Source organism: Dermacentor silvarum, chromosome 1 (assembly GCF_013339745.2).
Source record: "Dermacentor silvarum isolate Dsil-2018 chromosome 1, BIME_Dsil_1.4, whole genome shotgun sequence".
NCBI classification, from domain to species: domain Eukaryota; kingdom Metazoa; phylum Arthropoda; class Arachnida; order Ixodida; family Ixodidae; genus Dermacentor; species Dermacentor silvarum.
The window spans coordinates 223,904,777-223,923,238 of record NC_051154.1 but is presented as its reverse complement, the minus strand read 5'-3'; the positions used below and the strand labels follow the sequence as shown (position 1 = coordinate 223,923,238).

Here is an 18,462-nt window from a genome sequence, read left to right as displayed (position 1 = left end):
GTTGTTTTACCACGGTAATTCATATCGCGGTGAGGCTCACTAAGGCACATTCGCCATTGTATTCACCTTCAGTGCAGGAGCGCAATGCCGATTTACGCCTATGCTTCTGGTTGGACTACGCATGCTGTTTAAGAATTGATTCGTTGTTCATAAGTGCACAGGTAATTTACTCTATTGGGGGGGGGTGAAGTTAATATGGAAGCGCATTTTTATAAGGGGACAAGAGGTTGCCAAGATGGTTACAGCACAGCTTTTTTTTTTTTTCGTGACACCTGTTCTGCTAGAAGCTTTCATAGCAATATTTCTAGCCTCTTTGAGCCAGCGCTTAGTGTGTGGGTTCTTAGTGTCTCACAGGAGACCAACCATTGCGGGTTCGAGCTTAGTGAGCCACAGGGCCACGTCAGCTGTCGCCTGCAGCGCCGCTTCGCGCGAGCTCAGGCCGCAAGGGGCTACCGAGCGATGCACGCAAGAACACAATAATGCCCTGACTTAACGGAAGCAGTTTATTGAATCCTTCGGCACCAGCACTGCACAAACGCCCGCGCGGCGGGGAACCAAAAAGGTCCTGCACCAAGAGCGAAAATACAGAAACGGCCGCCTATAGCACATCGCTGCGAGAACACAGGCTCAAGCTGGGACACGCCGCTAGGAAAAGTCCCAGTGACCATGCTACTTGTTCTGGCGATAACCAATGGGTCAACTGGCGCGAGGGCTCGGGCAATCTCCTTTGGCTGTCGGCAAGTGTGGCTCAGTGTGGTGTGACCTCGCGTGAGCACTAGGCACCGCTCGTCGGATCAGCACAAAGGATCAGCACAAAGTACGCGCTCCCCGCACGGGCAAAGGCACCGTGCGCGAGCTCAAGTCATAGTCGCAAAGGTGTTGGTGGACAAGAAGAAAGCATGTTCGTACCATGCGCTGGTCCCGGAAGTAAGAGAGCCACGCTCAGTAACTAGCAGCCGAAGCGCGGCCGCGCAGTGACGTCAGCGCCCCGCCCTAACCACGAGCCACCTAAAGCCCCTATATTTATAAAAGTAGCGCCATCCAGTTCCCTCCTCCTCCGTTCCACTATCGCGCTCGGCGCGACCAGCGCGATCGAGACGCGATATCGACAGTGGCGCCGCCTGCGTCGGGCCTGCCGTGGCAGACGACAGCTAACGCGCTACCAGAGGAAATCCGAGGAAAACTTCGATCGCGCCCTGCGGAGACGTTTTTGAGGCGCGATTTTGCTTCGTCAGTCAGTATCTGGTCTTAATAATGCCGTTTTGGAAGTAGCAACGCGACGATGCGAGACGGCGCAAATATCAAGTGTGCAGCAAGCGTTTGCGCACGCCGGATGGTAAACAAAAAGAGCCTTTTGCCCTCGCCTTGTCGGTTGCGGCAACTTAAGGCGCAGCAGCATGCCATCACAACGAAGTTCTTGTCCCTAACACGTTTGATCCCTTTGTGCGTACAGCACTTTCGTCGCACAGGCCCGAGAATGGCAGTCGGAGCGCGCTGGAAAGAAAAAAATATACAAAAGCGCGACGCGAACTTCCACGTGACACGGATTGGCCAATGGGGGAGCGGAGGAGGCTGGGGCGACAGGAGGCGGCTAAGAGAGGGCGAGGAGGAAGCGCCGGGGTGAGCGCGGTGGCGGCAAGATCTAAGAATGGCGCTACTTTTATAAATATAGGGGCTTTAGAGCCACCGCGTGTGGAGCGCCACCGCTGGAACCGGTTGGGAGCGGGCGGGGATAGGCGGAGGGGATGGCAGAACAGGTGAAGCCCGCGCAATGGCGCTGGCGCCTCCCTTAATCCCCACAAGTGTATATAAAAAGCTGACACTGATTGAGCTTGGGAACATCACCTCTGTGCAGTGAGCTTTATCGTTTCCCTTGTGTTTTCTGATTTTGTGCTTATTTTTATTATGTATTCTGCACCGTAACCGTGTGAGTGCTGAACTAGAGCTTGTTGGTATTAGGCTCATGGTTGTTACTAACGGAACAGACTGAAAAACAAACAAGGGCTTGGAGGCATTCGGTGACCTTGCTTGTCGTCTCATGGTGTCACTCCATGAAGACACCGGAGGCTCCTCTAGGCCAACTAGTAAGGAAGGTTTGTTACAATTGCTTCTGAACTGTATTGCCATCAAACCAACAGTGCTCTCAATGACAACTTTTGGACGGCAAAAGGCTTGCACCCTGCAAAGGCTAAGAAGAAAGCATTAGAAGTGGGCCTTTTGAAGCTGGCAACATCACTCAAGGGGCTATGCCTGTCTGCCCTCTTTATGGATGCACAAAGATGATTCCCCCTTTGAGGGGATTTTTTTCAGAGGTTGCTACCTGGCAACAGTGTTGGGTGTTTAGTAGCAGACAAGCTTGCCTTTGCCCACTGTCAATAATCCGTTCTCTCTCCAGAGCCCCTGTGAAGTGCCCAGTTTTTGGACGCTATGTGCTTTCCATGCATGCATGCGTTTTTAGCTCATGAAGACGTATATTACCACTTGCCTCAAGCAGGTCCTCACTCATGTTCCCCAAGAAGGCGTTGGAGAGTATGGCGGTGGACTTACAAAACACTGTTCATACCAGTGACAGACTACGTGCCAGAGTCCCTTGCAAAGCCAAAGTTGTGCAAGAAAAAAAAAAGTTCGTCCCACAGCGGCTTCTGCACTGGGCAAACAGGCCGTTGTAAAAACAACTACCCATACAAACATGCTAATATCACGAACATCAGGGTGTTGCATTCTTCTTGGCTACTGAAGGGTGGTAGGCTGGGCGTGGTTCGAGAGAGTTCTGTGCTTACTCCGGCAATGTAACCTCATGGCAGGTTTCCTTATCCATATTTTATGGAAAATGGTTAAATGATGTCAACTATGATAGCCATTTTTAATCTGAAATGCAACAAAGGAGCATAAATAGGTAAATTGTCATGTAAAAAAATGAAGACAAGCAGTGCACAGGATAAGTGATAGACTTTCTTTTATTAAAGAATATGTCACACAAGTGCAAGTATGCCACCTGTAGTGGGCAACAAACTTTCAAGTGTAGGTGACAGAGGCAACACTTAGGAAAATGCTATACAATCACATTCAAATGTAGAATGGCCTTGGACACAGAACAATGACATTATAGCGTACAGAATGAAAGGGCAAGACTCCATCCAAGAACACTAAGGCACCACATACTCGCCTCCCCGTAAAGAAACTGCGACAAGAACAAAAGCATAACACGTGAGACATGACTTAAAGTGCAATGTGCCGAGTCGAAAACCAAGAACAAACAACCCAAACAGGTTTGGCTAAGTTTTGCATTGATTAAAATTAAAATTGTCAAACTGTCGCGTCACTTCTTAAATAATGAACCTGCACAGCTTTAGGGGAAAGAAAACCTGATAGTAGGGTTGCAGAAAATGGCATCAAATAAACGTACCTTGCTTACCAAGGACACCTCTGGTTTAGTTGTTCCCTGATCTTGCACAATAATTGTGATATGCTTGTTTAAAATGATTTAGCAGACAGGAAAAAATGGCCGTCGCAGCAGCAGGTGTATGCATAGTCTGCACACAAAAAAGCACTGCTTTCTTACTTTCTTTTGTGTTCTCTACTACTATTCACAAGTATTTAAGCACCTTAACAGCACTGCTGCAAACATCCTACTGCAAAACACAAAATTGGGCAACTTGTGGCATAAAGAAAATTGCAGTTTCACTCAAAATAGCTGGTGAAATGTCATGCACAGCAAGCCTGCTTCATGCGGTGTTTGTTGGAATGAACACTTGCCGATGCAAGTGAGTAATCTCCTTTCAAGAAGTAAAATAAGTGTGAGTCATTTGGATTGTGGAAGTTGTGCCTCCCAGTGATGAAGTGAAAAAAGTCGGCTTTTCTTGCTCCTCTTTGACATCTGCACTTGGCCACTGGTCTCTACGAAAACAACCCTTTATCTTCTTACTGCTGGATTCGTTTTGGTTTTCTGTAATCTATATTGGGGCTACCCCGTTAGTACGCCTTGCGCTGTCCTTGAGGAAAACACGGCATCAGCAGTCCTATCCAGTAAGCTTGAGAAGCCAAGCACTAGAAGAAGAATAATGAAGACTAAGCAGATATACCCGATCGTTGTCATTACGTCTAAGAAGAAAATTTAACATAGGACTGCTTCCACAAGTGGGAAGGTGACGTGCCAGAACCTGAAGGCGTGAATGCCAGCTGAACCTGCACAGTCATATATAGTCATTACGAAATATGTTGCTCCACCCTGCTGCTCGGATGTTTCTGGGTTCTTGGGACCAGTAAAGCTGCCATGAGCAGCTTTTTTTTCCCACCACAACACTGTATTGTACATGTTTTGTGGGGAAAAAAAAAAAACATTCATTATATACAGTACACAAATATTGAGCATGTGTTAGCCGATCATGGCACTTGTTGGCTAGATCGCTCCCCAGGATCATTATTCGCCACCGCTGTAGCTTCAGCAGCGTGGCTTAAATGTAGAATTATGGACTGCCAATCTTTCAGTCGCAAGTTCGAATCCTCACAGCACATTGAGAATTATTTTTCATTTGCAATTTTCTTGCAAGAAATTTGGGAATTCCAGCGACAACACCAGGTAGACATCAAAACAACCAGGGGACTGATTCCATAGCAGCTATTACTGTAAAAAAGATGGCACAAGCATAAAAATTAAGACAAGCACACTACATGCCTTTTTTCTTCTGCTAGCGCTCGATTACTTTTGAGCTGCAGTTAATTATTTTGAATGAGTTCAAGGAGCAAGAATTTAGCCCAGAACAAACGTTAGGCTTAACAGCTGTATTTGGTAGTATAATTTCACCTATGCAGCTTTTTACAACCCTGTGCATACTTACCCAAACAAAGCACATGAGCGGCATCCTGCAGACATAAAAAAAAACACAAAAAGCATTGAGCTTTTGATATTGGTTTGAAGAAAATGCATGTTTCGGCATAACTGGTATTACATACTGCAGGTACTTGTACTTTGTATATGTTATCAGCAACTGTTAAGTCACCTTCTTACCTCAGCAGCAAACCACTCCTGCAGTCAAGTGTGCTAGTCCAGGCTTTACGTGCATTTCCGCCTGTGCAGTTGGTAAAAGCCTTTACCAACTGCCGCTTCATATTTCAAACTTCCCGTTGCATTAGAAGGCTTTGACAACACTGCCAACCCTAATACCTGGGCAGGCTTCATGAAAGCCACCAGTACCGCCTCGTTGCAGACTGTGTTGAATATCCTTCTTGTCTCTACTGTGGCTAGGATCCCAGGTACCTTTCTTCCGCAGCAGCTGGTATTGGTGATGCTTTGATGCAGAAAGAGGTTATGGTCGCACATGAAAACAGGTCAGAAACCAATCAGGCACAGTTGGAAATAGTCGTCTTTTTCAGATGGTAGTTCAGCCTAGAGCACTGCGCGGGCCTGATTTTTCGGCCCTAGTTCGGCCCGGGCCCGCTTTACGAGGCCCGAGCCGAGCCCGGCCCGGGCGTACATGACCGAGACCAGCCCGGGCCCGGGCCGGGCCCGGGCATTCATTACTAAGCTTAGCTAGGGCCCGCGTGTGCATCACCAAAAGCCCGGCCTGTAAGAAAACAATTTTTTTTTTTTACTTACAGATTGTACCGTATCTGTCAGCCTCACCTTCTCGAGGTTTAATCAGCTGCAGTATATAAGCAATAAAAGGCCAAAATCTTTGTTTCTCCCATGGGAACATCAGTAATCCGGCCCATTGCCTGTGCTACTATTTTTCTGGTGGTGCGCATGCACTTACCTTTGATTTGTACGATATGGTTCTATGATGTCATTTAGCATGCAAACATACAGGGCGTTTCATTTTAGCTGAACCAAATTTTTAAAGATTTCCTGTGGCAGATAGCACAGTTATAAGCCTTGATCTAAACTACTCGATGAGACGGCCATTACTTCCATGAGAAATCAAAACGCCTAATTGAAGAATTTAACATAATTATGCTAAGTAACGTTTTAATTAATTATTTTATGGCACATCTTTCAATCTACGAATTATAGCCGCCGAGTTCGCAAGGCGTATCCACTTGGAACGAATTCTCATGACTGAACCAGTTTCGAGATTATAATTTTCAAAGTGTCCGACGAAATCAATCAAATAAAATCAATTTATTGTCTAGTTTACATGCTGGACGGTCATTTTGGACTAAAAGCTACATATGTAGCTTGACGTGACCCAAAAGACCAGGCAAGGCAATAGTACAGCAAACAGTGTGCACACATGCACAATAATTCACATATATTTCCAGCTGTCACCGGAATTCCTCATAGACAAAAAAGCTATGAACGGAAAGACAAAGAATATTTGCATCACGGCGAGTTAACAGAATTGGAAAAAGTTTTAACAGAATGCATTTTAAACAACACTACAATAACAATACTAGCTATACAAAACAACGCAACACCAGTTATACAACATAGCATGAGACTGAATTTTACAAGATCAACATTTGCTAAGAAAACGAAACAGGATTCACATTATATACTCAGAACCATACACAAAGGCAGAATAACAATCACATCAGATACATTACAAGCGACCAAAGTGTCAGCTGAGTTCTTTCTTACTGAAATTACCGCCATTTTTGTATCTGTTCAAAGTGAATGGTAGGTAATGTATTAACGACTGATGCTTATAGAGTGTTCTGAAGTATGGAACTGACCATATCTCAGGATTTCTTGTGTTCGCATTAATGCGACGACGCTCTAAGGAGGCTAATTGTTTTATGTAGTTCTAAGCAAATTCTGACATGGATGACCTAATGGACGGTGAAAACGCCTAATTGAATATTTGACATAATTATGCAAATTACCTTTTTAATTATTTATTTGACGGCACATCTTTCAATCTACCAATTATAGCCGCTGAGTTCGCAAGGCGTATCCACTTGGAACGAATTCTCGGGACTGAACCAGTTTCGAGATATTAATTTTCAAGGTGTCCAACGAAATGCATGGGCGTTCCAGTTAACTTTTTGAGGAAAACGCAGTTTTATGCATTGAAGCACAAAAGTAACTGGCCTTAGCGCTAAAATAATGCAATAGTTTTGACACTGGTAATAGTGCAATCGCAAAAGCAGTAATATGGAAATGGTTTGAGCAGTGGTTCTTTGTATAGTTTATTTTTCCTTATGCGGAAATAATGTTCGTTCTTGGGGAAAAGAAAAAAAATTTGTGTAGCTTGCACTGGCGGCACAATGCTAAAGAGAGAGCGGAGATGATGGGCACTTAGCTAGTCCTGGCTTTTGGCTAGACTAAGCACTACCAAGTCATCCCCAGCATTTCCCGGAATTTATTTATTATTGATTGATTATTGATTAGCAATTGATTGGTTATCGATTGTCTATTGCAAGATATTGGCCACGTATTTGGGATATGCTAAGCACTACCAAGTTATCTGAATTTATTGATTATTGATCTATTATTGATTAGCTGTCGATTGGCTATCGTAAGGTATTGGCCACGTATTTGGGCTAGGCTAAGCACTACCAAGTCATCCCCAGCATTTTCGGGAATTTATTGATTATTGATCGGGATTATCGACTAGCTATTGATTGGCTATCAATTGCCAATCGACAAGAAATTAGTCCCCACCACTCATAGCTAGACTTATCCAGGCTCAGCTTCGCTAGTTCAGAGGTGTATGTGCCATTGCGCTTGGACCCTTTCTATACTGCTGCCAGGATCGGCCCACATTTTTGGATTCAGCGGACACATTAGGTCCGGCTGAAACAGCTCCGCTGTTAAAAATGAGAACTTGATGTGTTTTACTATATTCTTTGATATGATATAGTCGTCTGATATACAGTGAAGAGAGCGGTGTGGATCTGAGAACAAACGGGGATAACCGATATTCTAGTTGACAATAAGCGGAAAAAATGGAGCTAGGCAGGCCATGTAATGCGTAGGATGGATAACCGATGGACCATTAGAGCTACAGAATGGATACCAAGAGAAGGGAAGTGTAGTCCAGGATGGCAGAAAACTAGGTAGAGTGATGAAGTTAGGAAATTTGCAGGCGCAAATTGGAATCAGCTAGCGCAAGACAGGGTTAATTGGAGTTCGCAGGGAGAGGCCTTCGTCCTGGAGTGGACATAAATATAGGCTGATCATGATGCTGACAGTCATCTTGCACGTGTCACTTCAGCTTGGCACAGAATGCATTAAACCATGCAATGCATAACGGTCGTGTGTGCTCGAAGGCCTACTTAGGCCCTTTAATGAGCGGGCCCGAGTCTGGCCCGGGCCTGCGGCCTCAAGCCCAAGCAGTGCTCTAGTTCAGCCCCCCTCATGAGGCACATTCGTTCAAGCAATTTGCACGCTTTTTGTGTGCGTGAGATTGGTCGAAGGTTGGCTATGGTGTCTGGTTTCTTGCCTGGTTTTGGTAGTGACATCACCACCGAGTGTTTCCACTTCATGGGGAATTAACCAATGTTACAGATTTCATTGATTACAGGCTATAGTGCTTGCGTTCTAATTTCGGGAAGATTCCTCAACATCTGCCAAGTGACTCCATCTTTGCCAGGTGCGCTTTAAGTGTTGGCATGCTCAAGAGCAGCGACAGGTTCTGCCATCGTAAAAAGGCTTTCGATTCCTTCATCGGCAAGTGGTCATGAAGGTGCATACTATAAGTCTGGTGACGGTCGGTTGCTGTGAGGTGGTTGGAAAAAGCCTCTGATGCTTGTTCCTCAGATGTGCACTGAAGGTCAAGCATCGTGTTTTCAATAGTATTACAGTTTTAGTTCACCCTGTTATAGTCAAGGATGTGTGTCACATCTTACTGAGACCTATGGGTGCAAATGATGCACAGCGGTCCCTCCACTGGTCTCTGGCGAGTTGCTTAGCACGGCATCTCTCCCGCTTGATCTTGTGCAGAACATTGATTAGGGCTTGTTGCTTATGGCCACAATTTAAATATGCAGCTTAGAGCTTGCTCGACCCAAAGTTGCAGCAAGTGCTTGTCAGGGCTGGATGTTGCCGCAGTATGCTCTGTTTGCATGTCGCTCCTCACACTGTGTAAAGAATGCATGTTGCTAAAGATTCTTCAATGCCTTCACATTCTGCGGACTCAAGTGTGTCACGAAAATGCTCCCAGCCTGTAGCCATGATTTCTGCAAATGTGGCACATTTTCACGCACACTTCAAGTGTTATCTAGATCGGATAATGGTCGCTGCCTCTTGGGTCAGAATCGCACTGACACTCTGAACGAAGGCCGCAGTCGCCCAGGTGGTTAGATCAGTGTACTGTCCTTCTGGTTTCAGTACCGCAGCGGTGGCCTAGCAGTAGAGCATCCGCCTTATATGCGGGAGGTACCGAGTTCAAATCCCGGTGCCGCCGGGAACCCGCCGGTTTTTTCTAATGGGTAGATATGTTCCCTGGTCTGCTGCTCAGCTATCGTAGGGGTTCACATCTCGAAAGAGGGCACAATAGAGATTTCAGGAGCTGTCTCTGGGTGCTGCTTGTCCAACCACAGACGGCTTTGTTGAAAACCATCTGCCACGGCTGTGGGAGGCAAGTGCTGCAGCCGGGAACCTACCAGTAAAATAGGTACAGGTAAATAGGCCTGGTGCTCGGCCATTATGGGACCTCAACACTTGGGAAGAGGTGTTTGTCCTCAACTCGAAGGCATCCCCACCTCAGTAGGCGCTTGGGGCGCCACATAGGAAATGGCCGCAATGGGAGCGGCCCAAAGATCACTTGTTTTCTGTGCTTACGAGGGTTTCGACGGGAATTCATGGCGCAGGCTCCTTTCCCAAGGGCATCACCCCTCGAAGGAAGCCAAACGCCAGAGCTGTTTTGAGTGGCGGGTGTGGCAGTTGGGATAGTTTGTGTCATTTGCTAATTTGACGTCTGTGATGTCTGCTTCATCAAAGTGGCATCCTGTTGGCCGTGCATCTTTGTGTCCCCAATGTGAGTGATGTACATTGAAGTCACCTCTACTGAGTATTTTGTGCTGGGGAAAGCAAATTTGCAGATGTCAAAGCCAAGTGAAGTCATTTTTAGCGAGGCGGTTGGTTTTGGGACAGAGATAGACCAATGCCAAAACGGCCTCCTTCCACTGCCTTAGCCTGCAGCACACACCCACAACTTTCTGATAAGAGGTGCAGTATAGAATAATGGTGCAATTATATGTGCGAAGCGTCTACACATGCAAAGATGGCCATTTGAGCCTGCCTTATATTGATGTCTCTCCTCATCGTGGCCGATGCTCTATAGTCACTTGGAGTTAGCCTTTGTGCCCTTGTACGTCTGGCATTGTGCCTCTGTTTTCCTTGAGCAGCAGGACGACGGGTTGGCCCTCTTGCCAAAATAGCTGACCATTAAGTCAGCTATTTCATTGGGTCGTTTTTTCGGTCGCATGAATTAGGTCGTACTAGCGCTGACGCTGCAGCTTCCGCTGCATACGTTCTGGAGTAGCGGCTGCTTGAAACGATGGAGGGAGGCTAGCAGTAGGGTATTGTAAGGGGAATAAAAAAATAATAGAAAAGAGATGTTTCCAAAAAGGGGGGGAGTGGGAAACAGGGGTTTACTTGGTTCTGAGTTTCACAAGAAAGTTCTGGTACGTATAGCTTGTTCAAGGTTGGAACTGCTTCAAGGACGGAACCGGTTGGGAGCGGGCGGGCATAGGCGGGGGATGGCAGAGCAGGTGAAGCCCGCGCAATGGCGCCGGCGCCTCCCTCAATCCCCACAAGTGTATATAAAAAGCTGACACTGATTGAGCTTAGGAACATCACCTATGCTCTGTGCAGTGAGCTTTATCGTTTCCCTTGTGTTTTCTGATTTTGTGCTTATTTTTATTATGTATTCGGCACAGTAACCGCGTGAGTGCTGAACTAGAGCTTGTTGGTATTAGGCTCATGGTTGTAATTACTAACAGAACAGACCGAAAAACAAACAAGGGCCTGGACGCATTCAGTGACCTTGCTTGTCGTCTCATGGTGTCTCTCCATGGAGACACCGTGAGGCTCCTCTAGACCAACTAGGAAGGGAGGTTTGTTACAGTTGCTTCTGAACTGTATTGCCATCAAACCAACAGTGCTCTCAATGACAACTTTTGGACGGCAAAAGGCTTGCACCCTGCAAAGGCTAAGAAGAAAGCATTCAGGATATATGAAGAAGTGGGCCTTTTGAAGCTGGCAACATCATTCAAGGGGCTATGCCTGTCTGCCCTCTTTACGGATGCACAAAGATGATTTCCCCTTTGAGGGGATTTTTTCAGAGGTTGCTACCTGGCAACAGTGTTGGGTGTTTAGTAGGCAGAGAAGCTTGCCTTTGCCCACTGTCAATAATCCGTTCTCTCTCTCCAGAGCCCCTGTGAAGTGCCCAGTTTTTAGACGCAATGTGCTTTCCATGCATGCATGGGTTTTTAGCTCATAAAAACGTCTATTACCCCTTGCCTCAAGCTGGTCCTCAGTGATGTTGCCCAAGAAGGCATTTGGGAGTATGGCGATGCACTTACAAAACAGTGTTAAAAGGGTACGGGGAATTCCGAATGGGGTGCGGACCGTGGGACGGATGAAAAAAGAAAAAAAAAATTCTCGTACTGAGAAAAAAAAAAAAAAACGAAGCCAGAGTATTCGTTAGCTGAATGAGTGTAGAGCTATAAGTCGGGTACAACTTAAGAATTAAGAAGACAGGAGAGGCCCCGCCCAGATGACCGAAGCGCAGCAGCCGATTTCCTCCGCGATTAAAGAAATAGTCCCGCTGACGCGACTCGCCCCGGCTTGAAGCGCGGGCTGCATGCTCTCCGTCGGCGGGGACACCGGCCATCCGGCTCATGACGCAAGTCTTTAGTGTGCGCCAATTGGTGGAGGCTCGTATGCATCCGCCTTTGAGGGGGCAAATGCCGCTGGCTTCTAAAGTTCTACTAGAGTGTAGTTGTGTCCATTGGCAAGTAAAGCTCGCCAGGGCATTAAATCACTATGAGTCTGGACGATACCCTCTTCCCTTTATGAGGGCCTCCTTGCCAGAGGAAGCGAAATATTCCCCTTTAAAGCTTCATTTGCACTCCATCTTCTGCCAATGCTGGGTTAGGTTTCCGCCATACCGGAGCACCACCATATGGCACCACGCTGAGGCGAAAAAAAAAGAAAATATAAAGAAGTGAAAAGCGCGCGCTATCATCGTCCAATCGGAGATACGGGAGAAAGAGAAGCGGCGTTTATCAAAGGATGGCGGTACTTTTCTAATATAGGGACTTTACCCGGACAGCGCTGTGAGCGCCCGCCCGCGCTGCTGTATCTTGAAAGCCATCTGCGGCGGGGCCAGAGTCCGCCCTCCCTGTGTTTTCGCGGCTAAGATCGCGTTGATGCGAGCGCCGGCACGAAGCGGCCAGCGTTTTGACAGCGAGTTTCCGCGGTCATCGAGTGAGATGCGTTCATGTTTCCTTAATTGTGCGTGCATGACACCATGCTTGTTAATTTAGTTCATGTGCCTATGTTTACAAGTTAATACGGCCGATAAAACTACTATTATTACTTCCTACAGTTGTCCACGAAATTAGAGGAGGAAGCGCGCAAGGCGCTGGAGGGAGGGGAGTGCGTTTTACACAAGTTTGAGGGCTGGCGGCGGCTCGTATGGCGGGGCCGCCCGGGCCCATCTTGAAAGCGATCTGCGATGCGGACAGGGTGCGCCGAGTGCTGATAGCTTCGTGGGCGCTGTGTTCTCGCCGCTTAGTTCGCGTTGAAGCGAGAGGCAGCACGAATGTCAATTCTCTCGCTGCTGCCGTCTCTCTCGCTGCTGCCGTCCGTCTGTATAAGTAAGTATTCAGCAAAGAAACGCACTGCGTCTGGAAAAGACCGTTGTAATCAATTGGGCTGGTCATGACGCCACGGTATTCTACAAAGCAATTTTTGTTTTTCCAGGGGAAACGGATATCGCTTGTGCGCTGCAAAGCGTTTTTGCAGAGTCGCAACTTTGCGATAAAGGGCGTACTTTGGCTGTGCTCTATTGAATCTCACGCGGCATTCGTAAACACAGTAGTGCGTTCTTGCCTGCCCGATGCTCCGAGTCCTAGCACGGCTTGCACTCCGACTCGAGCCCCTCGAGCCTTCCAAGCTACTGGCAGCTAAAAATAGCTTCTTTGATGTTCTTTGTGCGGCGCCAGCGGCGCTGGTGTCGCCGACTGTGAGAGGCTTATCCAAGATGGCGGACGTGCGGTTTTAGGTGGCGGATATGTATGAGACGTTAGCTTAGACGTTTCTATGCCATCCCGCTTAACATCTAAACGTTGCCGGATATGAAAAGGCACACACCTTGGATCGCAGTCCTTCTACTCTGTGTAACTGCCGAAGTTCGCTCCAGAAACTATCGGGGTAAGTGCTGAAGGTTCGCGCTTCTGTTCTCGCGAACGCGGCTCGGACTCACGCCATTTTGCGCTTAGTTTAGAACAGATGTCGCGTTGTTGGGGCAAGACAGCGCGTGCGAATCGCCGCGTTTTGTTGACATGCTGATTCAGAGCGGTGTTCCTTGCGCTGGTTTCTTGTCAGATTGGAGTGTTGAGCATGGCATGCTTGCATTTGTCATCATTCCATGAGAAGCTACAGCCGTCACTTGCGAGCCTTTTGAATTTGACTGGTATTATTATATGACAGTGAATATCGAAGTCCCGGTGCATTATTCCTGGTAAGATACGGTAGTTTAGTTAGGTAGCAAGATACAGGTACACCACGCCGTTTGACCTGTGTATCAGTAGGTGCGTTACCCGCAGACAGGTGTTGTAGTTCTCATAGAAGCATGGTAACTTACGTACATGCCCCCCTCCGTGTTTACTCCGTTTGTCTTATTTGTTGGATTTTCTACCGTTCAACTGTAATATGGCTGAGTCCAAATCACTTAGGCGCATTTTCATGCACTGTAAGTTCACTGACACCGGATTTCGCTGGCGATGAGACCAATATGCAGTTACTCTGTTTTCTTTTTTTTTTTTTTTTTTTTTTTTTTTAACAGCGTGCCACTTCGAAGACTCTCTGTCCACTGTCTGGTTACAGTATTGTCGTGTGGTTCCTGCGTGTGTGAACAGTTTTAATTGTTTACCACCGCTGTGTTGACTATTTCTAACCACTGTACTATGGCGGCGTGAATTCCGACTTGAGTGTAAACTGCAAGAAAAACGATAACTTGAGTACGCTATGAGAAAAGACGCGGTCAGTTGTGAACTCTCGCAATGCACTTGTCCGGTCAAGAACATGCAGACTTTGTTACAGGCATTCTGAGAACGCACAAAGCACATTCACCGCAGATATCGCACACTGGATGTGATTTGTGTTGTGCATAATGTCAGCGGCTACCTGATCGGCCCTGAGTTTTGCACATTGCTCACATAATCGAAGAGTTTAAATGTAACAGGCATATCATACCATGTGGCATATCATGTATTTCTCGAACCTGTTCTGAAGTAAAACCAACTATTTGTGCACTAATAGATTATCATTGTCATGACTCATTGTTTTATTTACCATATGCTTGGCTCTGGCGATTAATTTGTAGCATTATTTGTGTAGTAGTCTGTTGTACCTCGTAGCCACTGATATTGATACTTTATTTGCACTTGAAATAAGGTAAATTTAAGGTGTGCAGGTCCTGTGGAAATGTGAGGCCCATGCAAACAAATGTGCCCGCAGATGTGAGCATCAAAACTGCAATGCAGTCTCGCTGTGAGCTACTGGAAAATGCTGTATTTGTACAGGCATAAACTATCGTGTTATCTACGAACTGCGCTTTTAGACACACTTGAAGGGTGCCGAACATCATGACAACTGCATCAGTGTTTAAGTGTTTTATTTTTGATGCACAGAGGCTGCAAAATGTTTTTTTTTTTCATTTTTTTTCACTTCATTGTTATATTTAGTACTTCGTATGGAATTATACAAGATTATGAGGATAATGCAACACCAGTGTTATATTTCTCATTGGTGCGAGTGGAGACGAGAAGGGAGAGAAAGCTGGGTACTAGTGTGATAACTCTTCTAGTTTATGGATTCGAAAAATGTTTGCAGCATGAAATTCATAAAGGGATGTCCTTTAATAGTGAGGCCATTCTATGATAAGTTAGAAAAGTGTTTCAGGACCCCTTTAATGTTAACATTGTTGTGTAACAAAGAGTGGCAACAAGCACATGATGTGTGTTTAATATTTTGTGCTGCTTAGACTCAAAACGTGATTTAATCGATTATATAAAGAAAGTAGGTTGTAAACTAGGGTATTCATTTGCTAAAAAAAAAAGATTATTTACATTATTCGGTACAAGCATGTAACATTATTCGCTACTGGACATCCAGTTAGCAAATGAGGAACGACTGCTTTCAGTTATCTGGTGCACCAGGACAAAGACGGTAATGAAACAAATGAACTGGATGTTACCATATGTACTATCGCGATGGAAAGAATCACGAACAGCGGAGCGCGTGGCCGAAGCATAACTGAAGGTATAGAGCGTGCCGCCTTGTCATCACCATTGACAGGCGGGCACATCCGCTTTGATCGCACTGTGCGATGGTGCGCCCCCTATCCTGCAATATTTTCGTCTCTGTTCTGCTTCTCTTTTATTTGAAAACGAGGAAAGGAGACGGCACAGTAATGATGACAGCGCAAACTGTACTATCGCGATGTAAAGAAACGCGAACCGTGCAAAGCGTGGCTTTTGGCACGGAATATTGGCAAGGAACTCATATCATTTGCCAGTCATATCTGACACTCAGAACGCACACGCGGTGCGATAGCACCAGCCGGAACAAGATTGTAGCGCTACGGTGGCGCCGACTGAAAGCAGCGACAGCCAAAGCATATGGGAGGTGGACCCATGTCCTCACACTAGCGCTGAATGTGCCAAAAGCCACGCTTTCCGTGGTTCGCTGTTTCTTTTCATTGTGATAGTACAGTTTGCGCTGTCATCATTACGGTGCCATCACCTTTACTCGTTTTCAAATAAAATAGAAGCAGAGCAGAAACGAAAATTTTGCAGGATAGAGGGCACACCATCACACAGCCCGATCAAACCGGATGTGCCCGACTGTCAATGGGGATGACAGGACGGCGCACACTATACCTTCAGTTATGCTTCGGCCACACGCTCCACTGTTCGCGTTTCTTTTCATCGCGATAGTACATAGTTCTTCCTTTGTTGGAGAGAGAGAGGTGTTGCTACACGGGCACTGCACTTTATTTTCAAATGATGCAATCATGGGGATACTAGAAAAATAAGTTGCTTTGCCTTAACTGAGGCAACGAGTTCATATATAGGTCACCTGAACTGAATAATTCGTATCGAATGACTGGAACTTATTTAGGGGATGTTAACTACCCATTCTCGATGGCTGCTCGATGACTACATTTGTCCTATATGCCACAGCCATGTTTTTTAAAATTATGTTGTTAAAAAAAAAAGCACCCAGTTTGTGTGTGTGTGTGTGTGTATATATATATATATATATATATATATATATATATATATATATTATATATTCTACGATTTATGTGTAATTTAGAATGTAACTTACATTGCACACCTTCAGAAAAAAGGTAAAATAAAGAAATTACACCATAGTAGGGGCACTATTCTAAGGCATGTGCTCTTTAAAGTTCCATCCCAAAAAAGGATGCTGACACAGTACAAAAAGGTCTTACATAATTTCTGAATGAGTGATGTGCAGTCAGTCGATTTCTAACAGACCGATTGAAAATGCTTTTCCAAGAAGTGCAACAACATACACACAGGAGACATGGAGAAGTGTAATTACATAATCATATAACAGATTTTGAAAAAGGACATTTTTTCAAAGCCATAATGAGCCATGAACGTACCCATTAAAGGCAGCAGAACATTGCTGCAACATTGTGCAAATTGCAAAAAAAAAAGAAAAAAGTATTTGCCAACTTGTAGTCACAAACACCATCTGCAAATGAGTGCTAAAGACATTTTTGAAAGGATATGCATTTTTATAAAGAGCAATAACACGATTCCTAAACTGTATCCAGGTAACTCTTCGTTAATTCTATTTGCAACTTCTCCTTTGCAACTAGTTGTGAAATGTTGCAGCATTGCTCTACCCAAAGGGTATAAAAGAGCTGTCATGCATCTCTGGATAAAGGCTAGTCCCTGGCCGAAACGTCGAAATATGTTATTTTCAATGCGGACTTACTCATACATATATATAGCATATATATTCGAGTTTCAAGGTCAATGGGTCTTTTGTAATACGCAAGTGAAGAAAAGGACACACGTGAAATATCTGGTTTATATGTATAAGTAGTGCTTTAAAGAATAGTGTGAAACGAATCTTGGCAACCTGCATATATATATATATATATATATATATATATATTAGTGCCTTCAAGAATATCGTGAAAACAATCGTGGCACTTTTTTCTGCTAGACTCTTCCATTCTCAGTGCATCATGACTCCAAGGTTTACTACGTAGCTTGCATATTTATAGTAGGTCAAAAATGACATTATACTAGCATATCATGTTGTAATTTACAGATTATGTGTAACAGGCTGTAGTTGGCTAATGTAATGTGCTAGTGTGACTGATCACTTGCAGTTCTGAGATCATTTCTTTTTTGGTTCGTACATTTCTCTTTGATACCTTCCCTGGGTATTCGCCATACATAAAGGTTGAACGTAAGGTTCAATGCAAAATACATTCTCATGCACAGGGACTTATATTGCAGGGCTTCATTTAGCAGGGTACCTTTTAGTTCTTTTGTGTTTAAATATGGGTTCTGCATTATAAAAACTATAACGAATGATAGCTGGTGAAAAAACTGTTATAGTGCTGAATTGTGTGATACTTTTGTCACATTGGTTAGCTTGACTACCTGCAGCATACATGACACAAGGACGAATGAATTCAAATGATATGTAGGTTCACAAAATGAATTCATTGTGCTTCATAAATGTGCAGTATCTGAAGTTTAAAAAAAATTCCTTGATATGTAGGATTCTAAGTGCTTTGATATAACATCCTGTCAAATAAAGTACACCAAGAATTTCTGTTAGTTTGCATGGCAGCTTACACTGTGTTTGTTAATTGTCTATCAGTGACAGTCATTTGCGAGAACCAGGGCCAGTGGGCCACTCCTGTACAAGGTTTGTGCCACACAGGTGCAAATTGGGCTGTGAGCTACTCTTTCCTGATGGCTGCACTCTAAAACATACTTTTGTTAAATCATCTGGCACCCCCACATAACTAATCGTAGTGTTCGTGTACACTGCCTGCTTTTTCGGTAAGATTGGTGTCAAATCAAGGCCACAAAATCACTTATATAGGAATCCTTACCATAAATGTTTCTCTGGTTTTGATCACGGATTTTGCCTTCTGTATATAATTTCTCAATGGAGTGAACGCCATTGTTTTATCAATTGCATTAGTAGGGTCAGTTGTAATTAAACATATATCAGTAAAATAGTGATAAGCAAGATTCCATTTTCTTTTTTTCATTGTCCATTGC

The 18,462-nt window shown here is 45.1% G+C and overlaps 1 protein-coding gene and 1 long non-coding RNA gene across 2 annotated transcripts in view; one reads left to right on the top strand and one right to left on the bottom strand.

Moving 5' to 3' along the window:
* Positions 1–545: 545 nt before the first annotated feature.
* On the bottom strand, positions 546–10,856 carry LOC125942078 (uncharacterized). Its single transcript, XR_007464774.1, has 3 exons — positions 10,745–10,856; positions 1,688–1,845; positions 546–1,008 (listed from the first exon to the last, which is right to left on the bottom strand). It is a non-coding gene; the product is annotated as an uncharacterized LOC125942078 (long non-coding RNA).
* Positions 10,857–13,131: 2,275 nt separating this feature from the next.
* Positions 13,132–18,462, top strand: part of LOC119436821 (neural proliferation differentiation and control protein 1) — a 62,274-nt gene continuing 56,943 nt past the window's right edge. Inside the window, exon 1 of the mRNA XM_037703815.2 lies at positions 13,132–13,324. Coding sequence (XP_037559743.1) covers positions 13,249–13,324 — 76 coding nt within the window. The 5' untranslated portion in view covers positions 13,132–13,248. The remainder of the gene's footprint in view (positions 13,325–18,462) is intronic.